Below are 15,416 nucleotides of genomic sequence, written 5' to 3'. Positions count from 1 at the left end.
TTCTTTCAGAATTCTGAGCTTTGGGTGCACTTCTTCTTCATTGCAGGAACATGCATCTGCCACCACCACAACGTGGCACATTATTCCCTACCATACTGAGGTACAGTAATCATCAGCATAGCCCTCCCTCCCCATCCCTGTAGAGATGCTGTTCTGAGACCCATTTCAGATGCATGTCTGGTCCCCATAATGGGGGCATGGAATTGCATCTCCCAGCTTATTGTTGGGTTTGTGGGTCCCTACTCATACGCCAATTGCTTTGTTTGACTTTCCTGGAGAGATGTGAACAAGCACTTATTCACCCCAAATAGAGCATTATCAGACCAAAGAAAGCCACTAACCAACTAGTTTATGGGGTTTTTATACTGGAGCATAGTGACTCAAAAGCACCGAAAACCACCATTTTCTCCTTTATTCACAATGTGAATAATTTATATGATTTCTTCATTTTTATACCCCTCTCCATTTTTTACTTTTTTTTTTCTTTTTTCAGTGCTTGGAGTTCAGCTTGGCCTTGTTCATGCTGGGCAAGAATTCAACAGCTAAGCTATATCTCAAGCCCTACGGTCAGGTCATATTTAGAATATGTTCTGGGCTAGAGAGATGGCTCAGTGGTTAAGAGCACTGACTGCTCTTCCAGAGGTCTTTTGTTCAATTCCCAGCAACCACATGGTGGCTCACAACCATCTGTAATGGGATCCAGTACCCTCTTCTGGTGTGTATCTGAAGACAGCTACAGTGTACTCATATAAATAAAAATAAGTAAATCTTTAACAAAAAAATATGTTCTGATATAGTATTATGAGCATGCAGTAAGACCCACATATTTAAAGTCTGGGAGGTGAGTGGAACATCAGGAGGCTCGTGTTGTGATCCCTATCTCATCATTCTTGTCCTCGGTCATGTTTCCCAAAGATCCCTGGTTCCTTTATTTGCAACTAATAGAAATCAGCATTTAGACTCTGAATGCTGGGTTCTGTTTTGGGCTCCTTTTAGAAATCAAACCTGGAAAATACAAAATTATATTTTTAGTTCATTTTTCATCATTGCCCTAATTTTACTGTAGGGTTCTTTCTCTAGTTCCAGATTCCATATTCTCATAGGAAGACTCTTGGTTCCTAATTATATGTATATGTATACTTTATTTTGACTAATTTCAGAATAATTATCCCCTATATACCAACAACAAACCTACTTAGGAACGTTCAAAGCTTGTTTTGCAGGTTGTTAAAGTTAAGTATGATGAGGCAAGGCCAGCGCTTTACAGTGACAGAAATACTATAAATTACTTGTTTTCATCACAGAAAACGCTCTTGGAAAATCATTCTGTAATCTAGACGTCCTGAACTTTAAATCCCAGCACTCAGGAGGGAGGCTGACTGATCTTGGGGAGTTCCACCTCAGCCTGGACTACACAGCGATTTCCTGGCTAACACGGGCTACATTGTGAGACGCTGTCTAAAAATAGCAAAAACTATCGTTTCTCTTTGGCTGGATGTAACCTTGAGGATTTTTACCTTTTTTCGTTGCTGTTACTTCAGAGCCTTGGTCTTAGGGTTTAGCTGGCTTTGGAATTACTCTAGGCAGAACCTTACAACCTTGTATACTTAATGCAGGAAGGTTCTGAGAGCAAGACTAGTTAGAAGTGTATACTACGGTAGCAGTCTGTGACCCCCCCCCCCCAGGATGATGGACGTTCTAGTCGGCGCCAAATGGCCAAGCTGCATATGCATTTTGTTTTGTTATGTTTCTCAAAACACGGTTTCTCTGTATAAACAAACCTGCCGGGTCCTGGAATTCACTTTGTAGACCAGGCTGGCCTCCAACTCAGAGATCCGTCTGCCTGCCTCTTCTCCTAAGTGCTGGAATTAGGCGGGCACACTTGTCTACACGCAGGTTTCCACAATAAAGGAATTTTGGAACAGGCTCTTACTATAATAAAGAGCCGAATTAAGATGAGGATTCCAGAAGGAAACTATAAGAGCCTTGTCCTAGGGCACCCGGAGGTGGTGCAGACATAGCACATTTCCGGTAACCTAACTTCCGCGCCTCTTTACAGACCTGCAGCGCCACAAAAGAAAAGCAAATACTACAATTTGATTGGCTGTTTTTCAGGCTCCTCCTCATAGTGGAGACCTTTTGAAGACTTCTAGCTCCATAGTCCTTGTCGGCCCTGGAATCCCGTCTTCCTATTGGACTGCCGTTTTCCAATCGGCAGGGTTTCTAATTCCTAGTCTTCAAGCATCAGAAGCCAATGGCTGCAGTGATGGGGGCGGAGCCTTAGGTCGCTGTGAGAGCCTTACAGGTTAAAGCAAAGGAGTAAACGCAAGCTAAGTAGCTGAGGGTCTTTGCCCAGGTTAGACTCTTCCCTTCCTACCCCCTTTCCCCACCCCCCTAATCCCCGGCCCGCACGGGTCATCTTGCTCGAGACCCCCGTGCCCCTCCCAGTGGACGCCAAGTGCGCTTGCGCGGTAACAGCCGCCCGCACTTGTGCCATTTCCCCCTTCTTCCGAGCCACCTTTCCCCCCTCCCTCCCTTCCCTATCCCCTTCCCTGCCCTGCTTCCCTCCCTTCCCCCTAGGCCCTTCGTTGTGGTCTCCCCGGTCCTGATCCTTCCCCTACCCCACCCCCATCCCCCAGGACCCTGGCGCCCCAGCCGCAGGTGCTGCGCCCCCGGGAGCCACGATGTGCGTCCTCTCAGAACCTATGGGCCTCCTTGCCCTCACTGCCCTCCGTTTCCTCCTCGCAGGCCCCCACATCCTTCAGAATGACGTTGGACGTGGGGCCGGAGGATGAACTCCCTGACTGGGCTGCGGCCAAAGAGTTTTACCAGAAGTACGACCCTAAGGACATCATTGGCAGGTGAGCCTTAGCAGGAGAATATATAGGTCCAGTGTAGTCAGCTTCCAGCCAGGAATAAGCTTCCTTCTGAAGGCTGGATAGTTAGGAAGCGCTCGGTGGAAAAGAGTTAGTGATTAGGCTAGTATTCTAAGGTAACCTGCGTTTTTTTCCCTCTAATTTATTCATCTGTATAGTCAACAAACATGATTGTGCTCCAGACACTGGGAGGGTAGAAAATAACCATCACCTGAGCATTTCAAAGGTCTCTAGTTAGCGAAGGGGTCCGTATAAAAGATGCTTGGAGCTGTGCCGTGGTGGTGTGTGCCTTTGATCCCAGCAGAGGCAGGGGGATCTCTGTTGAGTTGGCACCAGCCTGGTTTACAGAGGAAGTTCAAAGACAGCCAGGACTACACAGAGAAACCTGTCGGGGAGGCAGGCAGGGATTGACTCTGTGATCGGCACCACAGATGAGCTATGGTTTAGTTTCAGAAGCATAGTGTATTGGTTATGTTGTGTTAGGCACTAAGGTGAGGGAGTGACAGGAACCCATAAAGTTTCTGTCTTGAAGTTTACATTCTAACAATATAGAGACAGATAATGAAAACAAGATAAAGGTCAGTATGAGAGGGAAAAATAAGTAGGCAGTAGGGTTGAATCAATGAAGTCTCCACAGAAAGGAGCTTCAGGAGACTTCTGAGAAAATGACAGGAGGGGGCAGGTTTGGGGAAGGATTGTTTGGTTGTCTGTGGTGCTGGGGACTAAACACTGGGCCCCACCCTGGGAGACAGTGTTTTACCACAGAGCTCCACTCTGGGCAACACGGAACTGAGCTGAGACCTCAAGTGTGAGACTGAAGGGGGGTGGGGGGCTCCTTCTCATTTAGAGGGGCAGTTAGTGCAGGGCTCAAGGCGGTGGCTAGACCGTTGACAGAGTAGGGAAAGACAAGAAAGGAAGTGAAATGGGGCTTTACGCCATGATGAGGAACGTGAAGTTTGATGCACTGCTGCCGCATGCTTTCAGAGTGGTGCCCTGATGTGAGCGAGCAAGGAGCTTACGCTCTGCCCGTGGGCTGACTGAGAGTAAAATCGGAGCCCACCTTCTAGTCTGCTGTGCATTTGGCGTGAGTTGGGTGATTGTGGTAGGACACTTTTAAGCATATGGTGGTACTTAACAACACTTGGAAATTTAAAAAGCTCTTTCTGGCTTTTATGTAGAGATAGGAAAAGGCTGGTGATGGCAGTGCTTGGATTCAGGTGATTGCAGAGATGGAGAGAATCGAGCAGGTTCAAGTAATGGTTCCAGAGGAGACTGAATATAGATCACAGGGAAGGGGAAAACAGGGTAACGTTTAAGGTTTTTATTCGAGCACTTGAATACCATTTACTGAAATGAAGTTTTGAGGAAGGTTTAGATTGGGGAACAGAGTGAACCAATCAGGAGTTTCATTTTGGAAATGCTAAGTTTGAGATGCCCCGTGGATAGTGCTTTCAAGTGGGTCTGAGTCTGGAACTCGAGAGCTCAATAACCACCATAAATTTGGAGGCATCAACATGTAGAAAGGGGCAGTGAGGAGGGAAAGTGTAGAGAAAGGAAGGGCCGAGGCTCCTGGATCATGTCACCATTTCCTGATCACTTAGACGAGCTGCCAAGGAATGTGGGGAGATGCAGCCTGTGAGCTAGCAAGAAAAATGAAAGAGTACACTTTTAGAAAGTTGCCAGGAGCTGCTCTGTGAAATGTTCTGAGGCCTGAGAAAGGCAGGCATATGGCATTAGATTTGGCACATTTAGATATCACACAGAGAGGTCAGTAAAACAGAACCAGGATTCTGGAGAGAAATTAAGGCTCAAAGACAGTATACAGTGACAGTTTCACATAGATATCTAAAGCTTCTAGAATTCAGTACAGGTCATCAGGGGACAGAGTATGTCTCAGTGTCTGTCCTATTGCTGTGAGAAAACACCATGACCAAGGCAACTTAAAAGAGAAAGCAGTTAATTGGGTCTTGCTTACAATGTCAGAGGATAAGTCTGTTACCATCATGGCAGGGAGCATGGTGGCAGACAGGTGTGACCCTGAAGCAGTACCTGGGAGCTTACATCTTATCTACATGCAGCTGGCAGAGAGCAGAACTTTGCCTGCCCTGGTTTTGAAACCTCAAAGCCCATCCCCAGCGACACACCTCCTCTAGCAAGGCCGTGCCACCTAATCCTTCCCAAAGAGTTCCACTAACTAGGGAGCAAGCATTCCAACACACGAGCCTGAGGGGACTGGCACTCAAACCACCGCAGAGTGTATTAGGGAAGAACCCACATCCCATCCCGAGGATTTGGGACTAGGTGGGTGAGGGCAAGCTCAGGAGCTGTGAGGAGGAACGAAACATCTATTCCACTTGAAGAGAACCAGCAAGTCCAGCTTTGGTGGAGCTGGGTCAGAGGGTGGTGTCCTTCTCCTCTCCTCAGTACTGCGGCTGCATAATCTCATCTCTCTCTCTGTCAAAATCTTGCCTTTCTTTTCCTTTGCTTTTTTTTTCTTTCTTTCTTTTTGTGTTTGGTTTTGGTTTTCTTTTGGGGGTGGGGTATTTGTCTTTTCTTTTTCTTTTCTTTTTTTTTTTTTGTTTTTTTTTGTTTTTTTGAGACAGGGTTTCTCTGTGTAGCCCTGGCTGTCCTGGAACTCTCTCTGTAGACCAGGCTGGTCTTGAACTCAGAGAGATCCGCCTGCCTCTGCCTCCTGAGTGCTGGGATCAAAGGCGTGCGCCACCACCGCCTGGCCCATCCTTTCTTACACGTAAATTAATTGCGTAGTCCCCCCCCCACACACACACAGGGGTTCTCTGTGAAGCCCTTGCTATACTGGAACTTACGCTTTAGACTAGGTTGGCCTCAAACTTGGAGATCCATCTGACCACTGGGGTTTAAGGTCTGTGTCCCCACCCTCAGCCTCAGCCTGTGCCACCACGTCCAGCCGCAGACGTCTCCGAGTGCACCAGGCCCGTGAGTGAACGTTAGAAATGTTAAAGGGACTTGGTAGGTCGGTGAGAGGGCTCAGTTGGGAACACGCTTGCAGTGTGAGCCTGGTAACCTCAGTGGAACCCTAGGACCCATGTAAGGGTGGAAAGAGAAAACCAACGCCATAGAGCTGTCCCCTGGCCTCTACACACACACACACACACACACACACACACACACACACACACACGTATTTGTGTATGTATTACACACAGTCATAAGTAATAAAAGATTTGAGAACTAGCCTACAAATTAACTGAAGCACAGACTAAATAGCAGGGCTGTGATGAGGTCATTGGTGTATAGTCCTCAGGTGACTGGTGAAGGAATTAGGATTTGATGTTTCTCCCCTTTTTTCTCAAATGTTTTTTCCCTTATTTTATGTATTCACTTTACATACCGATTGTAGGCCCCTCTCTCCTCTCCTCCTAGTCCCACCCTCATACAACCCCCCCATAAAATGATCTTAATTGAAATAGAATTATATCACTTTCCCCTCCCTCCCCCACCCCCAGCCTTCCACACTACTCTCCCTTAAACACTTCTCATAAACCTGGTCTTAGTCAGGGTTCCTATTCCTGCACAAACATCATGACCAAGAAGCAAGTTGGGGAAGAAAGGGTTTATTCAGCTTACATTTCCACATTGCTGTTCATCACCAAAGGAAGTCAGGACTGGAACTCAAGCAGGTCAGGAAGCAGGAGCTGATGCAGAGGCCATGGAGGGGTACTGCTTACTGGCTTGCTTCCCCTGGCTTGCTCAGCTTGCTTTTTTATCAAGCCCAGGACTACCAGCCCAGGGATGGCACCACCCGAAATGGGCCCTCCCACCCTTGATCACTAACTGAGAAAGTGGCTTACAGCTGCATCTCATGGAGGCATTTCCTCAAGGGAGGCTGCTTTCTCTGTGATAACTCCAGCTTGTGTCAAGTTGACACACAAAACCAGCCAGGACAACCCCACTTTGAAGTTGATAGAATCTTTTTCTCATCAGTGAAAAAGTTGATAGCCTCTTTTTCTTATTATTGTTATATACTTGTGTGCATGTGTGTGTGTGCATGCACACATGCACACATATTGTGAAAGGGGGCAGAAAGATTGTAAGAACCAGAATACAAGGAAGCCTGTTATGATTTTACTTTTATCATTTAGTTAATAGGGTGATAGGTAATTTTGAATGTATCCAAAGTTAATTGTAAGACTGAGTTTATAACACATGCCTTTAATCCTAGACCTTGGAGGCAGAGGGAGGTGGAACTCTAGTGAATTTAAGGCCAGCCTGGTCTATGTAGCAAGTTCCAGGCTAGCTAGACTTATACAGTGAGGGAAAGGAGGAGAGGGAGGGTCACCAAAACCAAAAAGGGAATAGGCAGGTGGCTTGGTGATAGGTGGGACACCTGCTTAGCATATGTGAGGCCCTAATATTAATGACTTGGGGAGGGAGGAGAGAAAAGACAATTGTTCTTGTTCAGTGATAAGGTGAGACTTTTTAAACAGTGAATAACAAGGGATGTATGTTTAGGAAGCTAACTGGGAAGCCACGTGTTGGATGGCTTACGAGAGCCTTAGCAGCTAGGATGAGAGCATGGTGGTTCTCACAGTTAGCCAAATAAGGAAGATAAGGCCTGAGGCAAGGCAGTGAGTGCACTGAGGGGTTGGGGATGGGGCAGGAATGGAATTTTGAGGCTCTATGCCAAGTTCGTTGGAGAGAGTGGGTACATGGGAATGAGAGGGAGGGACTGTTTAGCTTGGGAGTGGGAACAGCAACAGCATTAACAGATGAGAAATACAGAGAGCAGTTAGTTGTGGGAGAAAATGCAGGGTCATGATAGATATGAAAATGTCTTTATAATCCGTGAGGAAAGATGTCCAGGAAGACAGGATCTGACAGGGCTTAGAGGTTGAAATCTTAGAGCTGCAGAAGATACTGAAGGAAAATGTTCAGGGCTAAGAATGGAGCCCTAGGTAAACCCAACTTACTTATTTTTATTAATATTTAGTATTTTTGAGTCTCTCTGAGCAACCGAGGTTGGCCTGGAACTCAAAATCCTGTCTCAGCCTTCTGAGTGTTACAATTACAGGCACAGGTCGACACGCTCAGCTCGGTTGGTTTATTTTGGCAGGTTTATGCTGGGGGTCCTGGGGACTGGGTTTGAGCTCAGAAACTTACATACATGCTAAGCAAGCACCCTACCATTGAGTTACAGCCCAGTCCTGTATTTTGTCAGTGCTAACCCATGCTCAGCAGGCGCATCACCCCCAAGCCGCTCTCCCAGCTCAAGGCTGACCTTAAGGAGCTTGCAGAGAACAAGGCACTGGAGTTTGTCAGCAGAAAAAAAGATTGAGTCTTAAGTCTTGCATTCCCCCCTTGAAACGATCTAGAGTCTTACTAGAACGGCTTAATAAGAGTAAGCACCCTTAAAGTAAAAGATGTATGGGATGCCTGAGGAGAGGAGGGCGAGAGCAGACAGGATTGCTGGAGGCAGCATTCAGTCTGCTCTTGATGACTTGAGCCTTTGTACTTCCTGAAGTTGTAAGATTCCCACTGAAGCTTGTTAAAGATGAGGAATGACTAGAGGTTGGGAATATTGCTTAATAGTAGAACCCTTCTCTAGCACATATGAGCCCTGACTCTACTAAATATATTTATTGGGCTTTTCTTACACTCAGAGTTATAGGGGAGATCTAGGATTTGGATGGAAACTGAGGGGGTTTCTTACCACTTCCTGCAAAGGGCAAACTCAGGGACCTTGTGAAAAGCCTTGTTCAGGGCTTAAACAGGGAAAGATAGACTCTGGATCTAACTCAAGTCACCTACCTGAGTTCCTGTGGGCATTGTGTGGTACCTTGCTGCTTGGTACTCACATGCCTGAGGACATTGTGAAGCCATGATAGGCTAGGGTTTTTGGTCATGGTACTTGTCCTAGTAGGAGTCTGGTAAGCATAATGGTTCAAAGGCTCTATTCTGTATGGAAGTAGGAATGTAGAAGCCAGATGTGGTAGTGCACACTTGTAATCTTGAGTTCAGGGCTAGGCCAGCCTGGGCTACACAGCAACACCCAGTCTTACAGGATGTGTTCGTACACGCCTTTAATCCCAGCACTCAGGAAACAGAGGCAGTTGCATCTCCATGAGTTCCAGACCAGCCTGGTCTACATAGTGAGTTCCAGAACAGCCAGAGCTACATAATGAGGCCCTGTCTCCTAGAAAATAAACAAACAGAGGGGGGAAACTAAAGGAGAAAAGAGGGAGGAAGAGAAAAAGGGTTGGCAGGGAAAGTGTGGGAGGGTTGATTTGGCTGTTACTTGATTCTCCTAGAGGAGTGAGCTCTGTGGTCCGCCGCTGTGTCCATCGAGCTACTGGTGATGAGTTCGCAGTGAAGATCATGGAGGTGTCAGCTGAGCGGCTGAGTCTTGAGCAGCTGGAGGAGGTGCGGGATGCCACACGGCGAGAGATGCACAAGACTCAGCCGCTCAGCTGACACCTCCATGATCTTCACTGCGAACTCATCACCAGTAGCTCGATGGACACAGCGGCGGACCACAGAGCTCACTCCTCTAGGAGAATCAAGTAACAGCCAAATCAACCCTCCCTCCCTCCAAGCGTGGCCAGTCTTTGGGTCCTTGTAGCCTCCTTGGTACTCCTTCCTCCCCAGTATACTAGCCTAGTGCTGCCTGTGGGTGGAGAGCACCTGTGATTGCATCTGCTCCTTCCCATCTCTCTCTGCCTTTCTGCCTCTTTCCCCAGTCACTCTCATCGATTCCTACGAGTCTTCTAGCTTCATGTTCCTGGTGTTTGACCTGTGAGTATCACCCTGCTCATCTGAGAACTCTATTCCTTGCCTTCATGTGTGGTCCCAGGGTCCCAGGGTTACAGCTCGTGGGCAGGAGACCACTGTTTGTTTACATCATGCTCTGCTCCTGCCAGGGCTCTCTGTTCTTTTCCTGAAAGTCCAAGGCATGGGCCTTCTCCTTAGGTGCCATGATTGAGGCAGAAACTTCAAGTGTAATAATGCTCAAGCAAATGCCAAGAGAGTTGTAATGACCAGCAGGGTCCCTGTCCCAGTCCCTCTTGTGTAAAAAAATGAGGAGCGAGCAGACTAGGCGCCAAGTGTTGAGCACTGAGCTAACTCCTTCTAAACGCTCCTCGTCCAGGAGTCTCTCGCTTACTACTTAGCACATCGCTCTGCTCTTGCTCCTGTGCCGACTGGTTCTTTTCCTCTCAGTTATCTGAATCTGATGTTATGTGTTACATGACAGAGTACAAACTAGTTGCAAATGTATTTCAAGAATCTGATTTAAGCCAGGCGGTGGTGGCGCAGGCCTTTAATCCCAGCACTTGGGAGGCAGAGGCAGGCGAATTTCTGAGTTCGAGGCCAGCCTGGTCTACAGAGTGAGTTCCAGGACAGCCAGGGCTACACAGAGAAACCCTGTCTCCAAAAACAAAAACAAAAAACAAACAAACAAAAAGAATCTGATTTAGCCAGGTATGATGCCTGCAATCCCAGTACTCCAGACACTGTGGCCAGGAGGACTACAAAGTCAGGGCTAGCCTGGGCTTTGTATCAGGACCCTTTGTCTGAGAAAGGAGAGAATAATCTGAATTATTCAGAAACAAATTCATGAAGCCATCAAATGGCTCTCTGAAAAAATCTGAGGGGAAATAGGAAATGGCTATTCACTGTCCTGCACAGTTGCAGGACAGTGATAGTCGATTTTAAGTATTGATTAGAATTGTAATTATAACCTCAGTTCTATTGCTTATTTATGTGTGTATTTATCTTTTATTTTTAATGGAATCTCACGTTGTAGCCCTGGCTGATCTAATCTTTAAAGATCAGATTGCCTCTGCCTCTCAAGTGCTGGGATTAAAGGTGTGTACCACACCACCACCCAGCTGTGCCACACCACCACCCAGCTGTGGCACACCACCACCACTCAGCTGTGCCATCACCCAGCTGGAACCTCAATTCTTTTGTTTTGTTTTTTTTGTTTCTTTGTTTCAGAGGGTTTCTCTGTGTAGCCCTAGAAGTCTTGGAACTCAATCTGTAGACCAGGCTGGCCTCGAACTCACAGAGGTCCACCTGCCTCTGACTTCTGGCTGCTAGGATTAAAGGTTTGCACCACCACACACCAGGCTGTAATCTCAATTTTGAAGGGTGATAAAATAAGAAAATTCCAAAATACTTTTATTCTACCTTTTTGTAACTGTTAATTGAACTTTTGGCTCATATTCTCAATGCTGACTTTAAGAAGTCTTTTGTAGCTGTAGTTGCTCTCAGATAAGAAAGGCCTCTTGTTACTTACCACAAGAAGTCGCTTATTCTTACTAAAAGTGTTCCTTTGTGGTACATTAAGGATATTTCAACTATCAACACACTGTGTCAAACTGCCCCTGGAATGCAGTTCACTCCTGTAGTGCTCTCCCCCAAGCTGCTCCTGCTGGCCACAGAGGAATCTCTCCTCACTGGCCTTACCACCTTCTCAGCCTCCAGTAGGGTGCATCTGCCTCTTCTCCCCTCCCCTAACCCCTTAGGATGCGGAAAGGAGAGCTGTTTGACTATCTCACGGAGAAAGTGGCCCTCTCAGAAAAGGAAACCAGGTACTGCTAGAGCCTAATGCCTTTGGGATGTTCGGGGGAACAGTACAGGGAGAAACAGAGAAGTCTCCTCACCCAGGTCCATTATGAGGTCTCTGCTGGAAGCAGTGAACTTTCTCCATGCCAACAACATTGTACATCGAGACCTGAAGCCTGAGAATATTCTCCTAGATGACAATATGCAGATCCGCCTTTCTGATTTTGGGTTCTCCTGCCATTTGGAACCTGGCGAGAGGCTTCGAGGTAAGAGGGAGGGAAGCAGGCCCAAACTTGAGGTGGCCTGATGCCAAGGAAAAGAAAGTGAATGCTCGATGCTGAGGTACTCCTGATGCAAAGGCTGTGTGCAACTCAGTGGACCTTTTCACCTGAGAGAGTGGAGCTGTATACAGAGGACCATGCCAGGGAAGCCAGAAGAAGGCAACACTGTTGAACCTGAGGGATGCAGAGGAGGGGCCTTCAGAGCTGAGCTTTGTAGGACTAGAGGGCCCCAGCAATTTGAAGTGTGGATAAAACAAGGCCTCTCTGTGGCGTGTCAGTGCTGTGAGGATCCTGTTATGATTCATTGTAACAAGAAAAAATTCTGGGACTGGGAAGATGGCCCCGTGGGTAAAGTACTTGCCATGTAAGTTTGAGGACCAGAGTTCAATCCCAGCAACCATGGAAGTACCAGCATGCATGAGGCAAAGAGGGATCCTTGGAATAAGCTGGTTAATTGACTATCCGAGTCAGTGGAGCTTTGGGCTCAAGTGAGAGGTCTTACCTAAATACATAAAGGAGAAAGTAATTGAGCAAGATGGTCAGCAGCAGCCTTGGGCCTACACACATGTACACACACACACACACACACACACACACACACACACTGGGCCTACACATGTAACACACACGCACACACATTTCTAGTGCAGATGGGAAACGTTGCGCATATTCAGGTGTAGGAGTCCCAAGAGCTATCCATAAGCTATCTTGTCCTTTATGGTTTTATACCTCATACTAGTAGCGAGCAAATAATGAGCATTTATCATGGGGCAAGTGCCACACCGGCTGTCTGTGGTGTGGCTTATTTCCCTAACAGTATTTCTTCACGACAGAAAATAGTATCAGCATCTCTGTTTTATGATTAGGTGTGAAGACATGATGACTTTCCCAGAATTTGAACTTGAACGGTGCAGTCTCACATTAACCTGTGGGCTCCGGGTGCCTTGAGGCCACTGTGTTATGTCCCTTCTGGCTTCCACATAGACATCTTTCTGGAATACCTTTGCCCTGCCTGCTTCACCTTTCTTGAGTGATTCGGGTTTCACTTTAAGCTTCCACTGCTTTCTGCTTTTATATTTTCACATGACTTAACACTCATTTCTTACTTGCTTCCTGGAAGATGGTGAGCTTAGGAAAGGTGCATCTACCTCATGACCCTCCCATAGAACTCTTGGTGTGTGCTAGATAGTAAAATACTTGTCTTTCCAAAAAGTCTTTTCAATTTAGGCTTATTAATTTCTCTTGGAAGTACGACATGGAATAGTTTGAAATTTCTGAAAAAAAAAAAAAAGTACCTGTAGTAGCCAAAAGAAACTAAAAATACAGATTTGTATCAAGTGACAGAGGAACATGAGCCATAGGTACCTAGACTGGATCCTGATGCCTTGAGAGAGAATCAAGGAAGGGTTGTTGTGGAAGGATTTTTTTTTGTTTTGTTTTGAAACAGTCTCTACATGTCTGTACTGGAACTAGCTGTGTCGACCAGCATAGGTCATGTAGACCATACCTAGAGCAAACTCTAAGAAGGGTTTAAACAGAGACTACCCCAGTATGTTCTTAAGCAATTCCAGGTCTCTGCTGGGCATGGCAGCATACTCCTTTAATCCTGGCATTTAGGAAGCAGAGGCAGGCAGATTTTTTTGAGTCTGAAGCCAGCCTGGTCCACATGATGAGTACCAAGCCATCCAAGGCTACATAATGAAATCTTGTCTGGAAAAAAAAGAATTTTGCATTTCACATATATTATGTATGTGATAACAGTGGTAAGACAAGTTGTTTTGATGGCTGAGTGGCAAGTAGAGGAGGTAAATGATGCTGTAGAGTAAGACCTTGAAGCCATTCCCAAGCTGGGTTTTCCTAAGAAGGCCACCACAAGCTTTGGTGGGAGTTTAAGGTGGCTAGCTAGGGACATGCTCTTGCTCTGAGGCTCAGCAGGAAGCACAGGAGTAAAAAGGGTGACCTTGTGTTCTTGTGCAGTTGAGACGCTCCAGTGGATGGTTGGTGTCTGGGGCTCTGCAGGGAATGCTAGTGGCTGTCCCTCAGTCTTCTGCCCTTTCTCCCCAGAGCTGTGTGGGACTCCAGGGTATCTAGCACCAGAGATCCTTAAGTGTTCCATGGATGAAACCCACCCAGGCTACGGCAAGGAAGTCGACCTGTGAGTCTCTGCGATGCCTTCCCTTTCTGTGTCACATCCTTGCTTGTTACCTATGCCAGTCTGACCACGGTCTCATTCTCAGCTGGGCTTGTGGGGTGATCCTGTTCACACTTCTGGCTGGCTCACCACCATTCTGGCACCGGCGCCAAATCCTGATGCTACGCATGATCATGGAAGGCCAATATCAGTTTAGCTCACCCGAGTGGGATGATCGTTCAAACACCGTCAAAGACCTGGTGAGTAGGGGCCATGAAAGGATACTAGGGAAGACCCAAGATCTGACCCTCATGCTATAAAGTTTCTCTAGATCTCAAAGCTGCTGCAGGTGGATCCTGAGGCACGCTTGACAGCTGAGCAAGCCCTACAGCACCCCTTCTTTGAGCGCTGTGAAGGCGGCCAACCTTGGAACCTCACACCTCGCCAGCGGTTCCGGGTAAGCCTGAGAGTAGCAGGGTCTGCACCCAGGCCTTGTCCTCTTCCCTATGCTGGACGTTTTACTGGGACTAATACTGTCCCCCTTCCCAGGTGGCAGTGTGGACAATACTGGCTGCTGGACGAGTGGCCTTAAGCGGTCACCGTTTACGGCCACTAACTAAGAACGCACTATTGAGAGACCCCTATGCACTGCGGCCAGTACGGCGCCTCATTGACAACTGTGCTTTCCGGCTCTATGGGCACTGGGTGAAGAAGGGTGAGCAGCAGAACCGGGCGGCCCTCTTCCAGCATCAGCCTCCTAGACCTTTCCCCATTGCTGCCGCTGAACTTGAAGGAGATGCAAATGCTATCACAGAGGATGAGGCTACACTGGTACGGAGCTAGGGCCTTATCCCTGGGCAAGCCAGAAAGTAGGACTCTCCAGGAGGAGATTTTTTTTTTTTCTATCATTCCAACCATTTGGGACTCAGACCTTAGCCTGCCTTGCCAAGCTTACAACTGAGAATGCTGCTTGTCACAGAAACCAGCCCTTTTACCCCTACCTACTCTGGACGTGGAGACCAGGGCGGAGATGGAAGGGAGCCTCTTCCAGTGTTGCGCCTGGCCTTGCCATTGCCACCTGTGCCGCATCTGAAATAAAACCTGCTACAAGCCTGGGAGAGCCAGTGCCATGTCTGCTGTCTAGTTTCATAGGGAAACCCAGAAGGTGCTCGTGAAGGTGGGAGATGGGACACTGTGGTCCAGGTCTTTATTGGAGAAAATGCTGGGATCACTTGGTCTTGTTCTTGCCTTTGGTAGGAGGTGTCTGATAGGGCCGCTCCAGTGCTGCCAGTTTGTTGCTCAGCCTTTCTTCACTCTCCTTGAGCCGCTCCTCCACCAGCTGCTGGAGCTGCCTCAGCTCTTTGTTCAGCTGGGACTTAATGTAGGTCTGGAGGACGGACACCTCACCTACAGGAGAGGCGAGAGGTAGGACAAGTGTTGTCTGGAAATGAGCTCTACAGAGGGCAGTGCTGCTTCAATTTAGGAACTGCAGCCATCTCTTCTGAGGCAGACAGTTGGGCAGTGTGACCAAACTCCACTTTCTGTATTCACACTGTAACTGCACTTTCTGTATTCACACTGTAA

General features: G+C 47.4%; 2 protein-coding genes across 2 annotated transcripts in view; one reads left to right on the top strand and one right to left on the bottom strand.

Moving 5' to 3' along the window:
• The first annotated feature begins 2,142 nt into the window (after positions 1–2,142).
• On the top strand, positions 2,143–14,957 carry Phkg2 (phosphorylase kinase catalytic subunit gamma 2). The gene is given in 10 exon segments (XM_028769435.1): positions 2,143–2,356; positions 2,749–2,861; positions 9,164–9,360; positions 9,593–9,647; positions 11,381–11,446; positions 11,523–11,686; positions 13,766–13,856; positions 13,939–14,092; positions 14,164–14,289; positions 14,382–14,957. Coding segments are annotated over 9 exon segments (1,242 nt in total). The 5' UTR covers positions 2,143–2,356; positions 2,749–2,766; the 3' UTR covers positions 14,676–14,957.
• The window catches only part of Ccdc189 (coiled-coil domain containing 189), a 6,228-nt gene continuing 4,839 nt past the window's right edge, over positions 14,028–15,416 (bottom strand). Inside the window, exon 9 of the mRNA XM_028769434.1 lies at positions 14,028–15,239. Coding sequence (XP_028625267.1) covers positions 15,061–15,239 — 179 coding nt within the window. The 3' untranslated portion in view covers positions 14,028–15,060. The remainder of the gene's footprint in view (positions 15,240–15,416) is intronic.

This window comes from Grammomys surdaster, unplaced genomic scaffold (assembly GCF_004785775.1).
Source record: "Grammomys surdaster isolate TR1022 unplaced genomic scaffold, NIH_TR_1.0 192, whole genome shotgun sequence".
Lineage (NCBI taxonomy): Eukaryota > Metazoa > Chordata > Mammalia > Rodentia > Muridae > Grammomys > Grammomys surdaster.
Note: the sequence above shows the minus strand (reverse complement) of the source record. Positions and strands in the feature narration are given on the sequence as shown.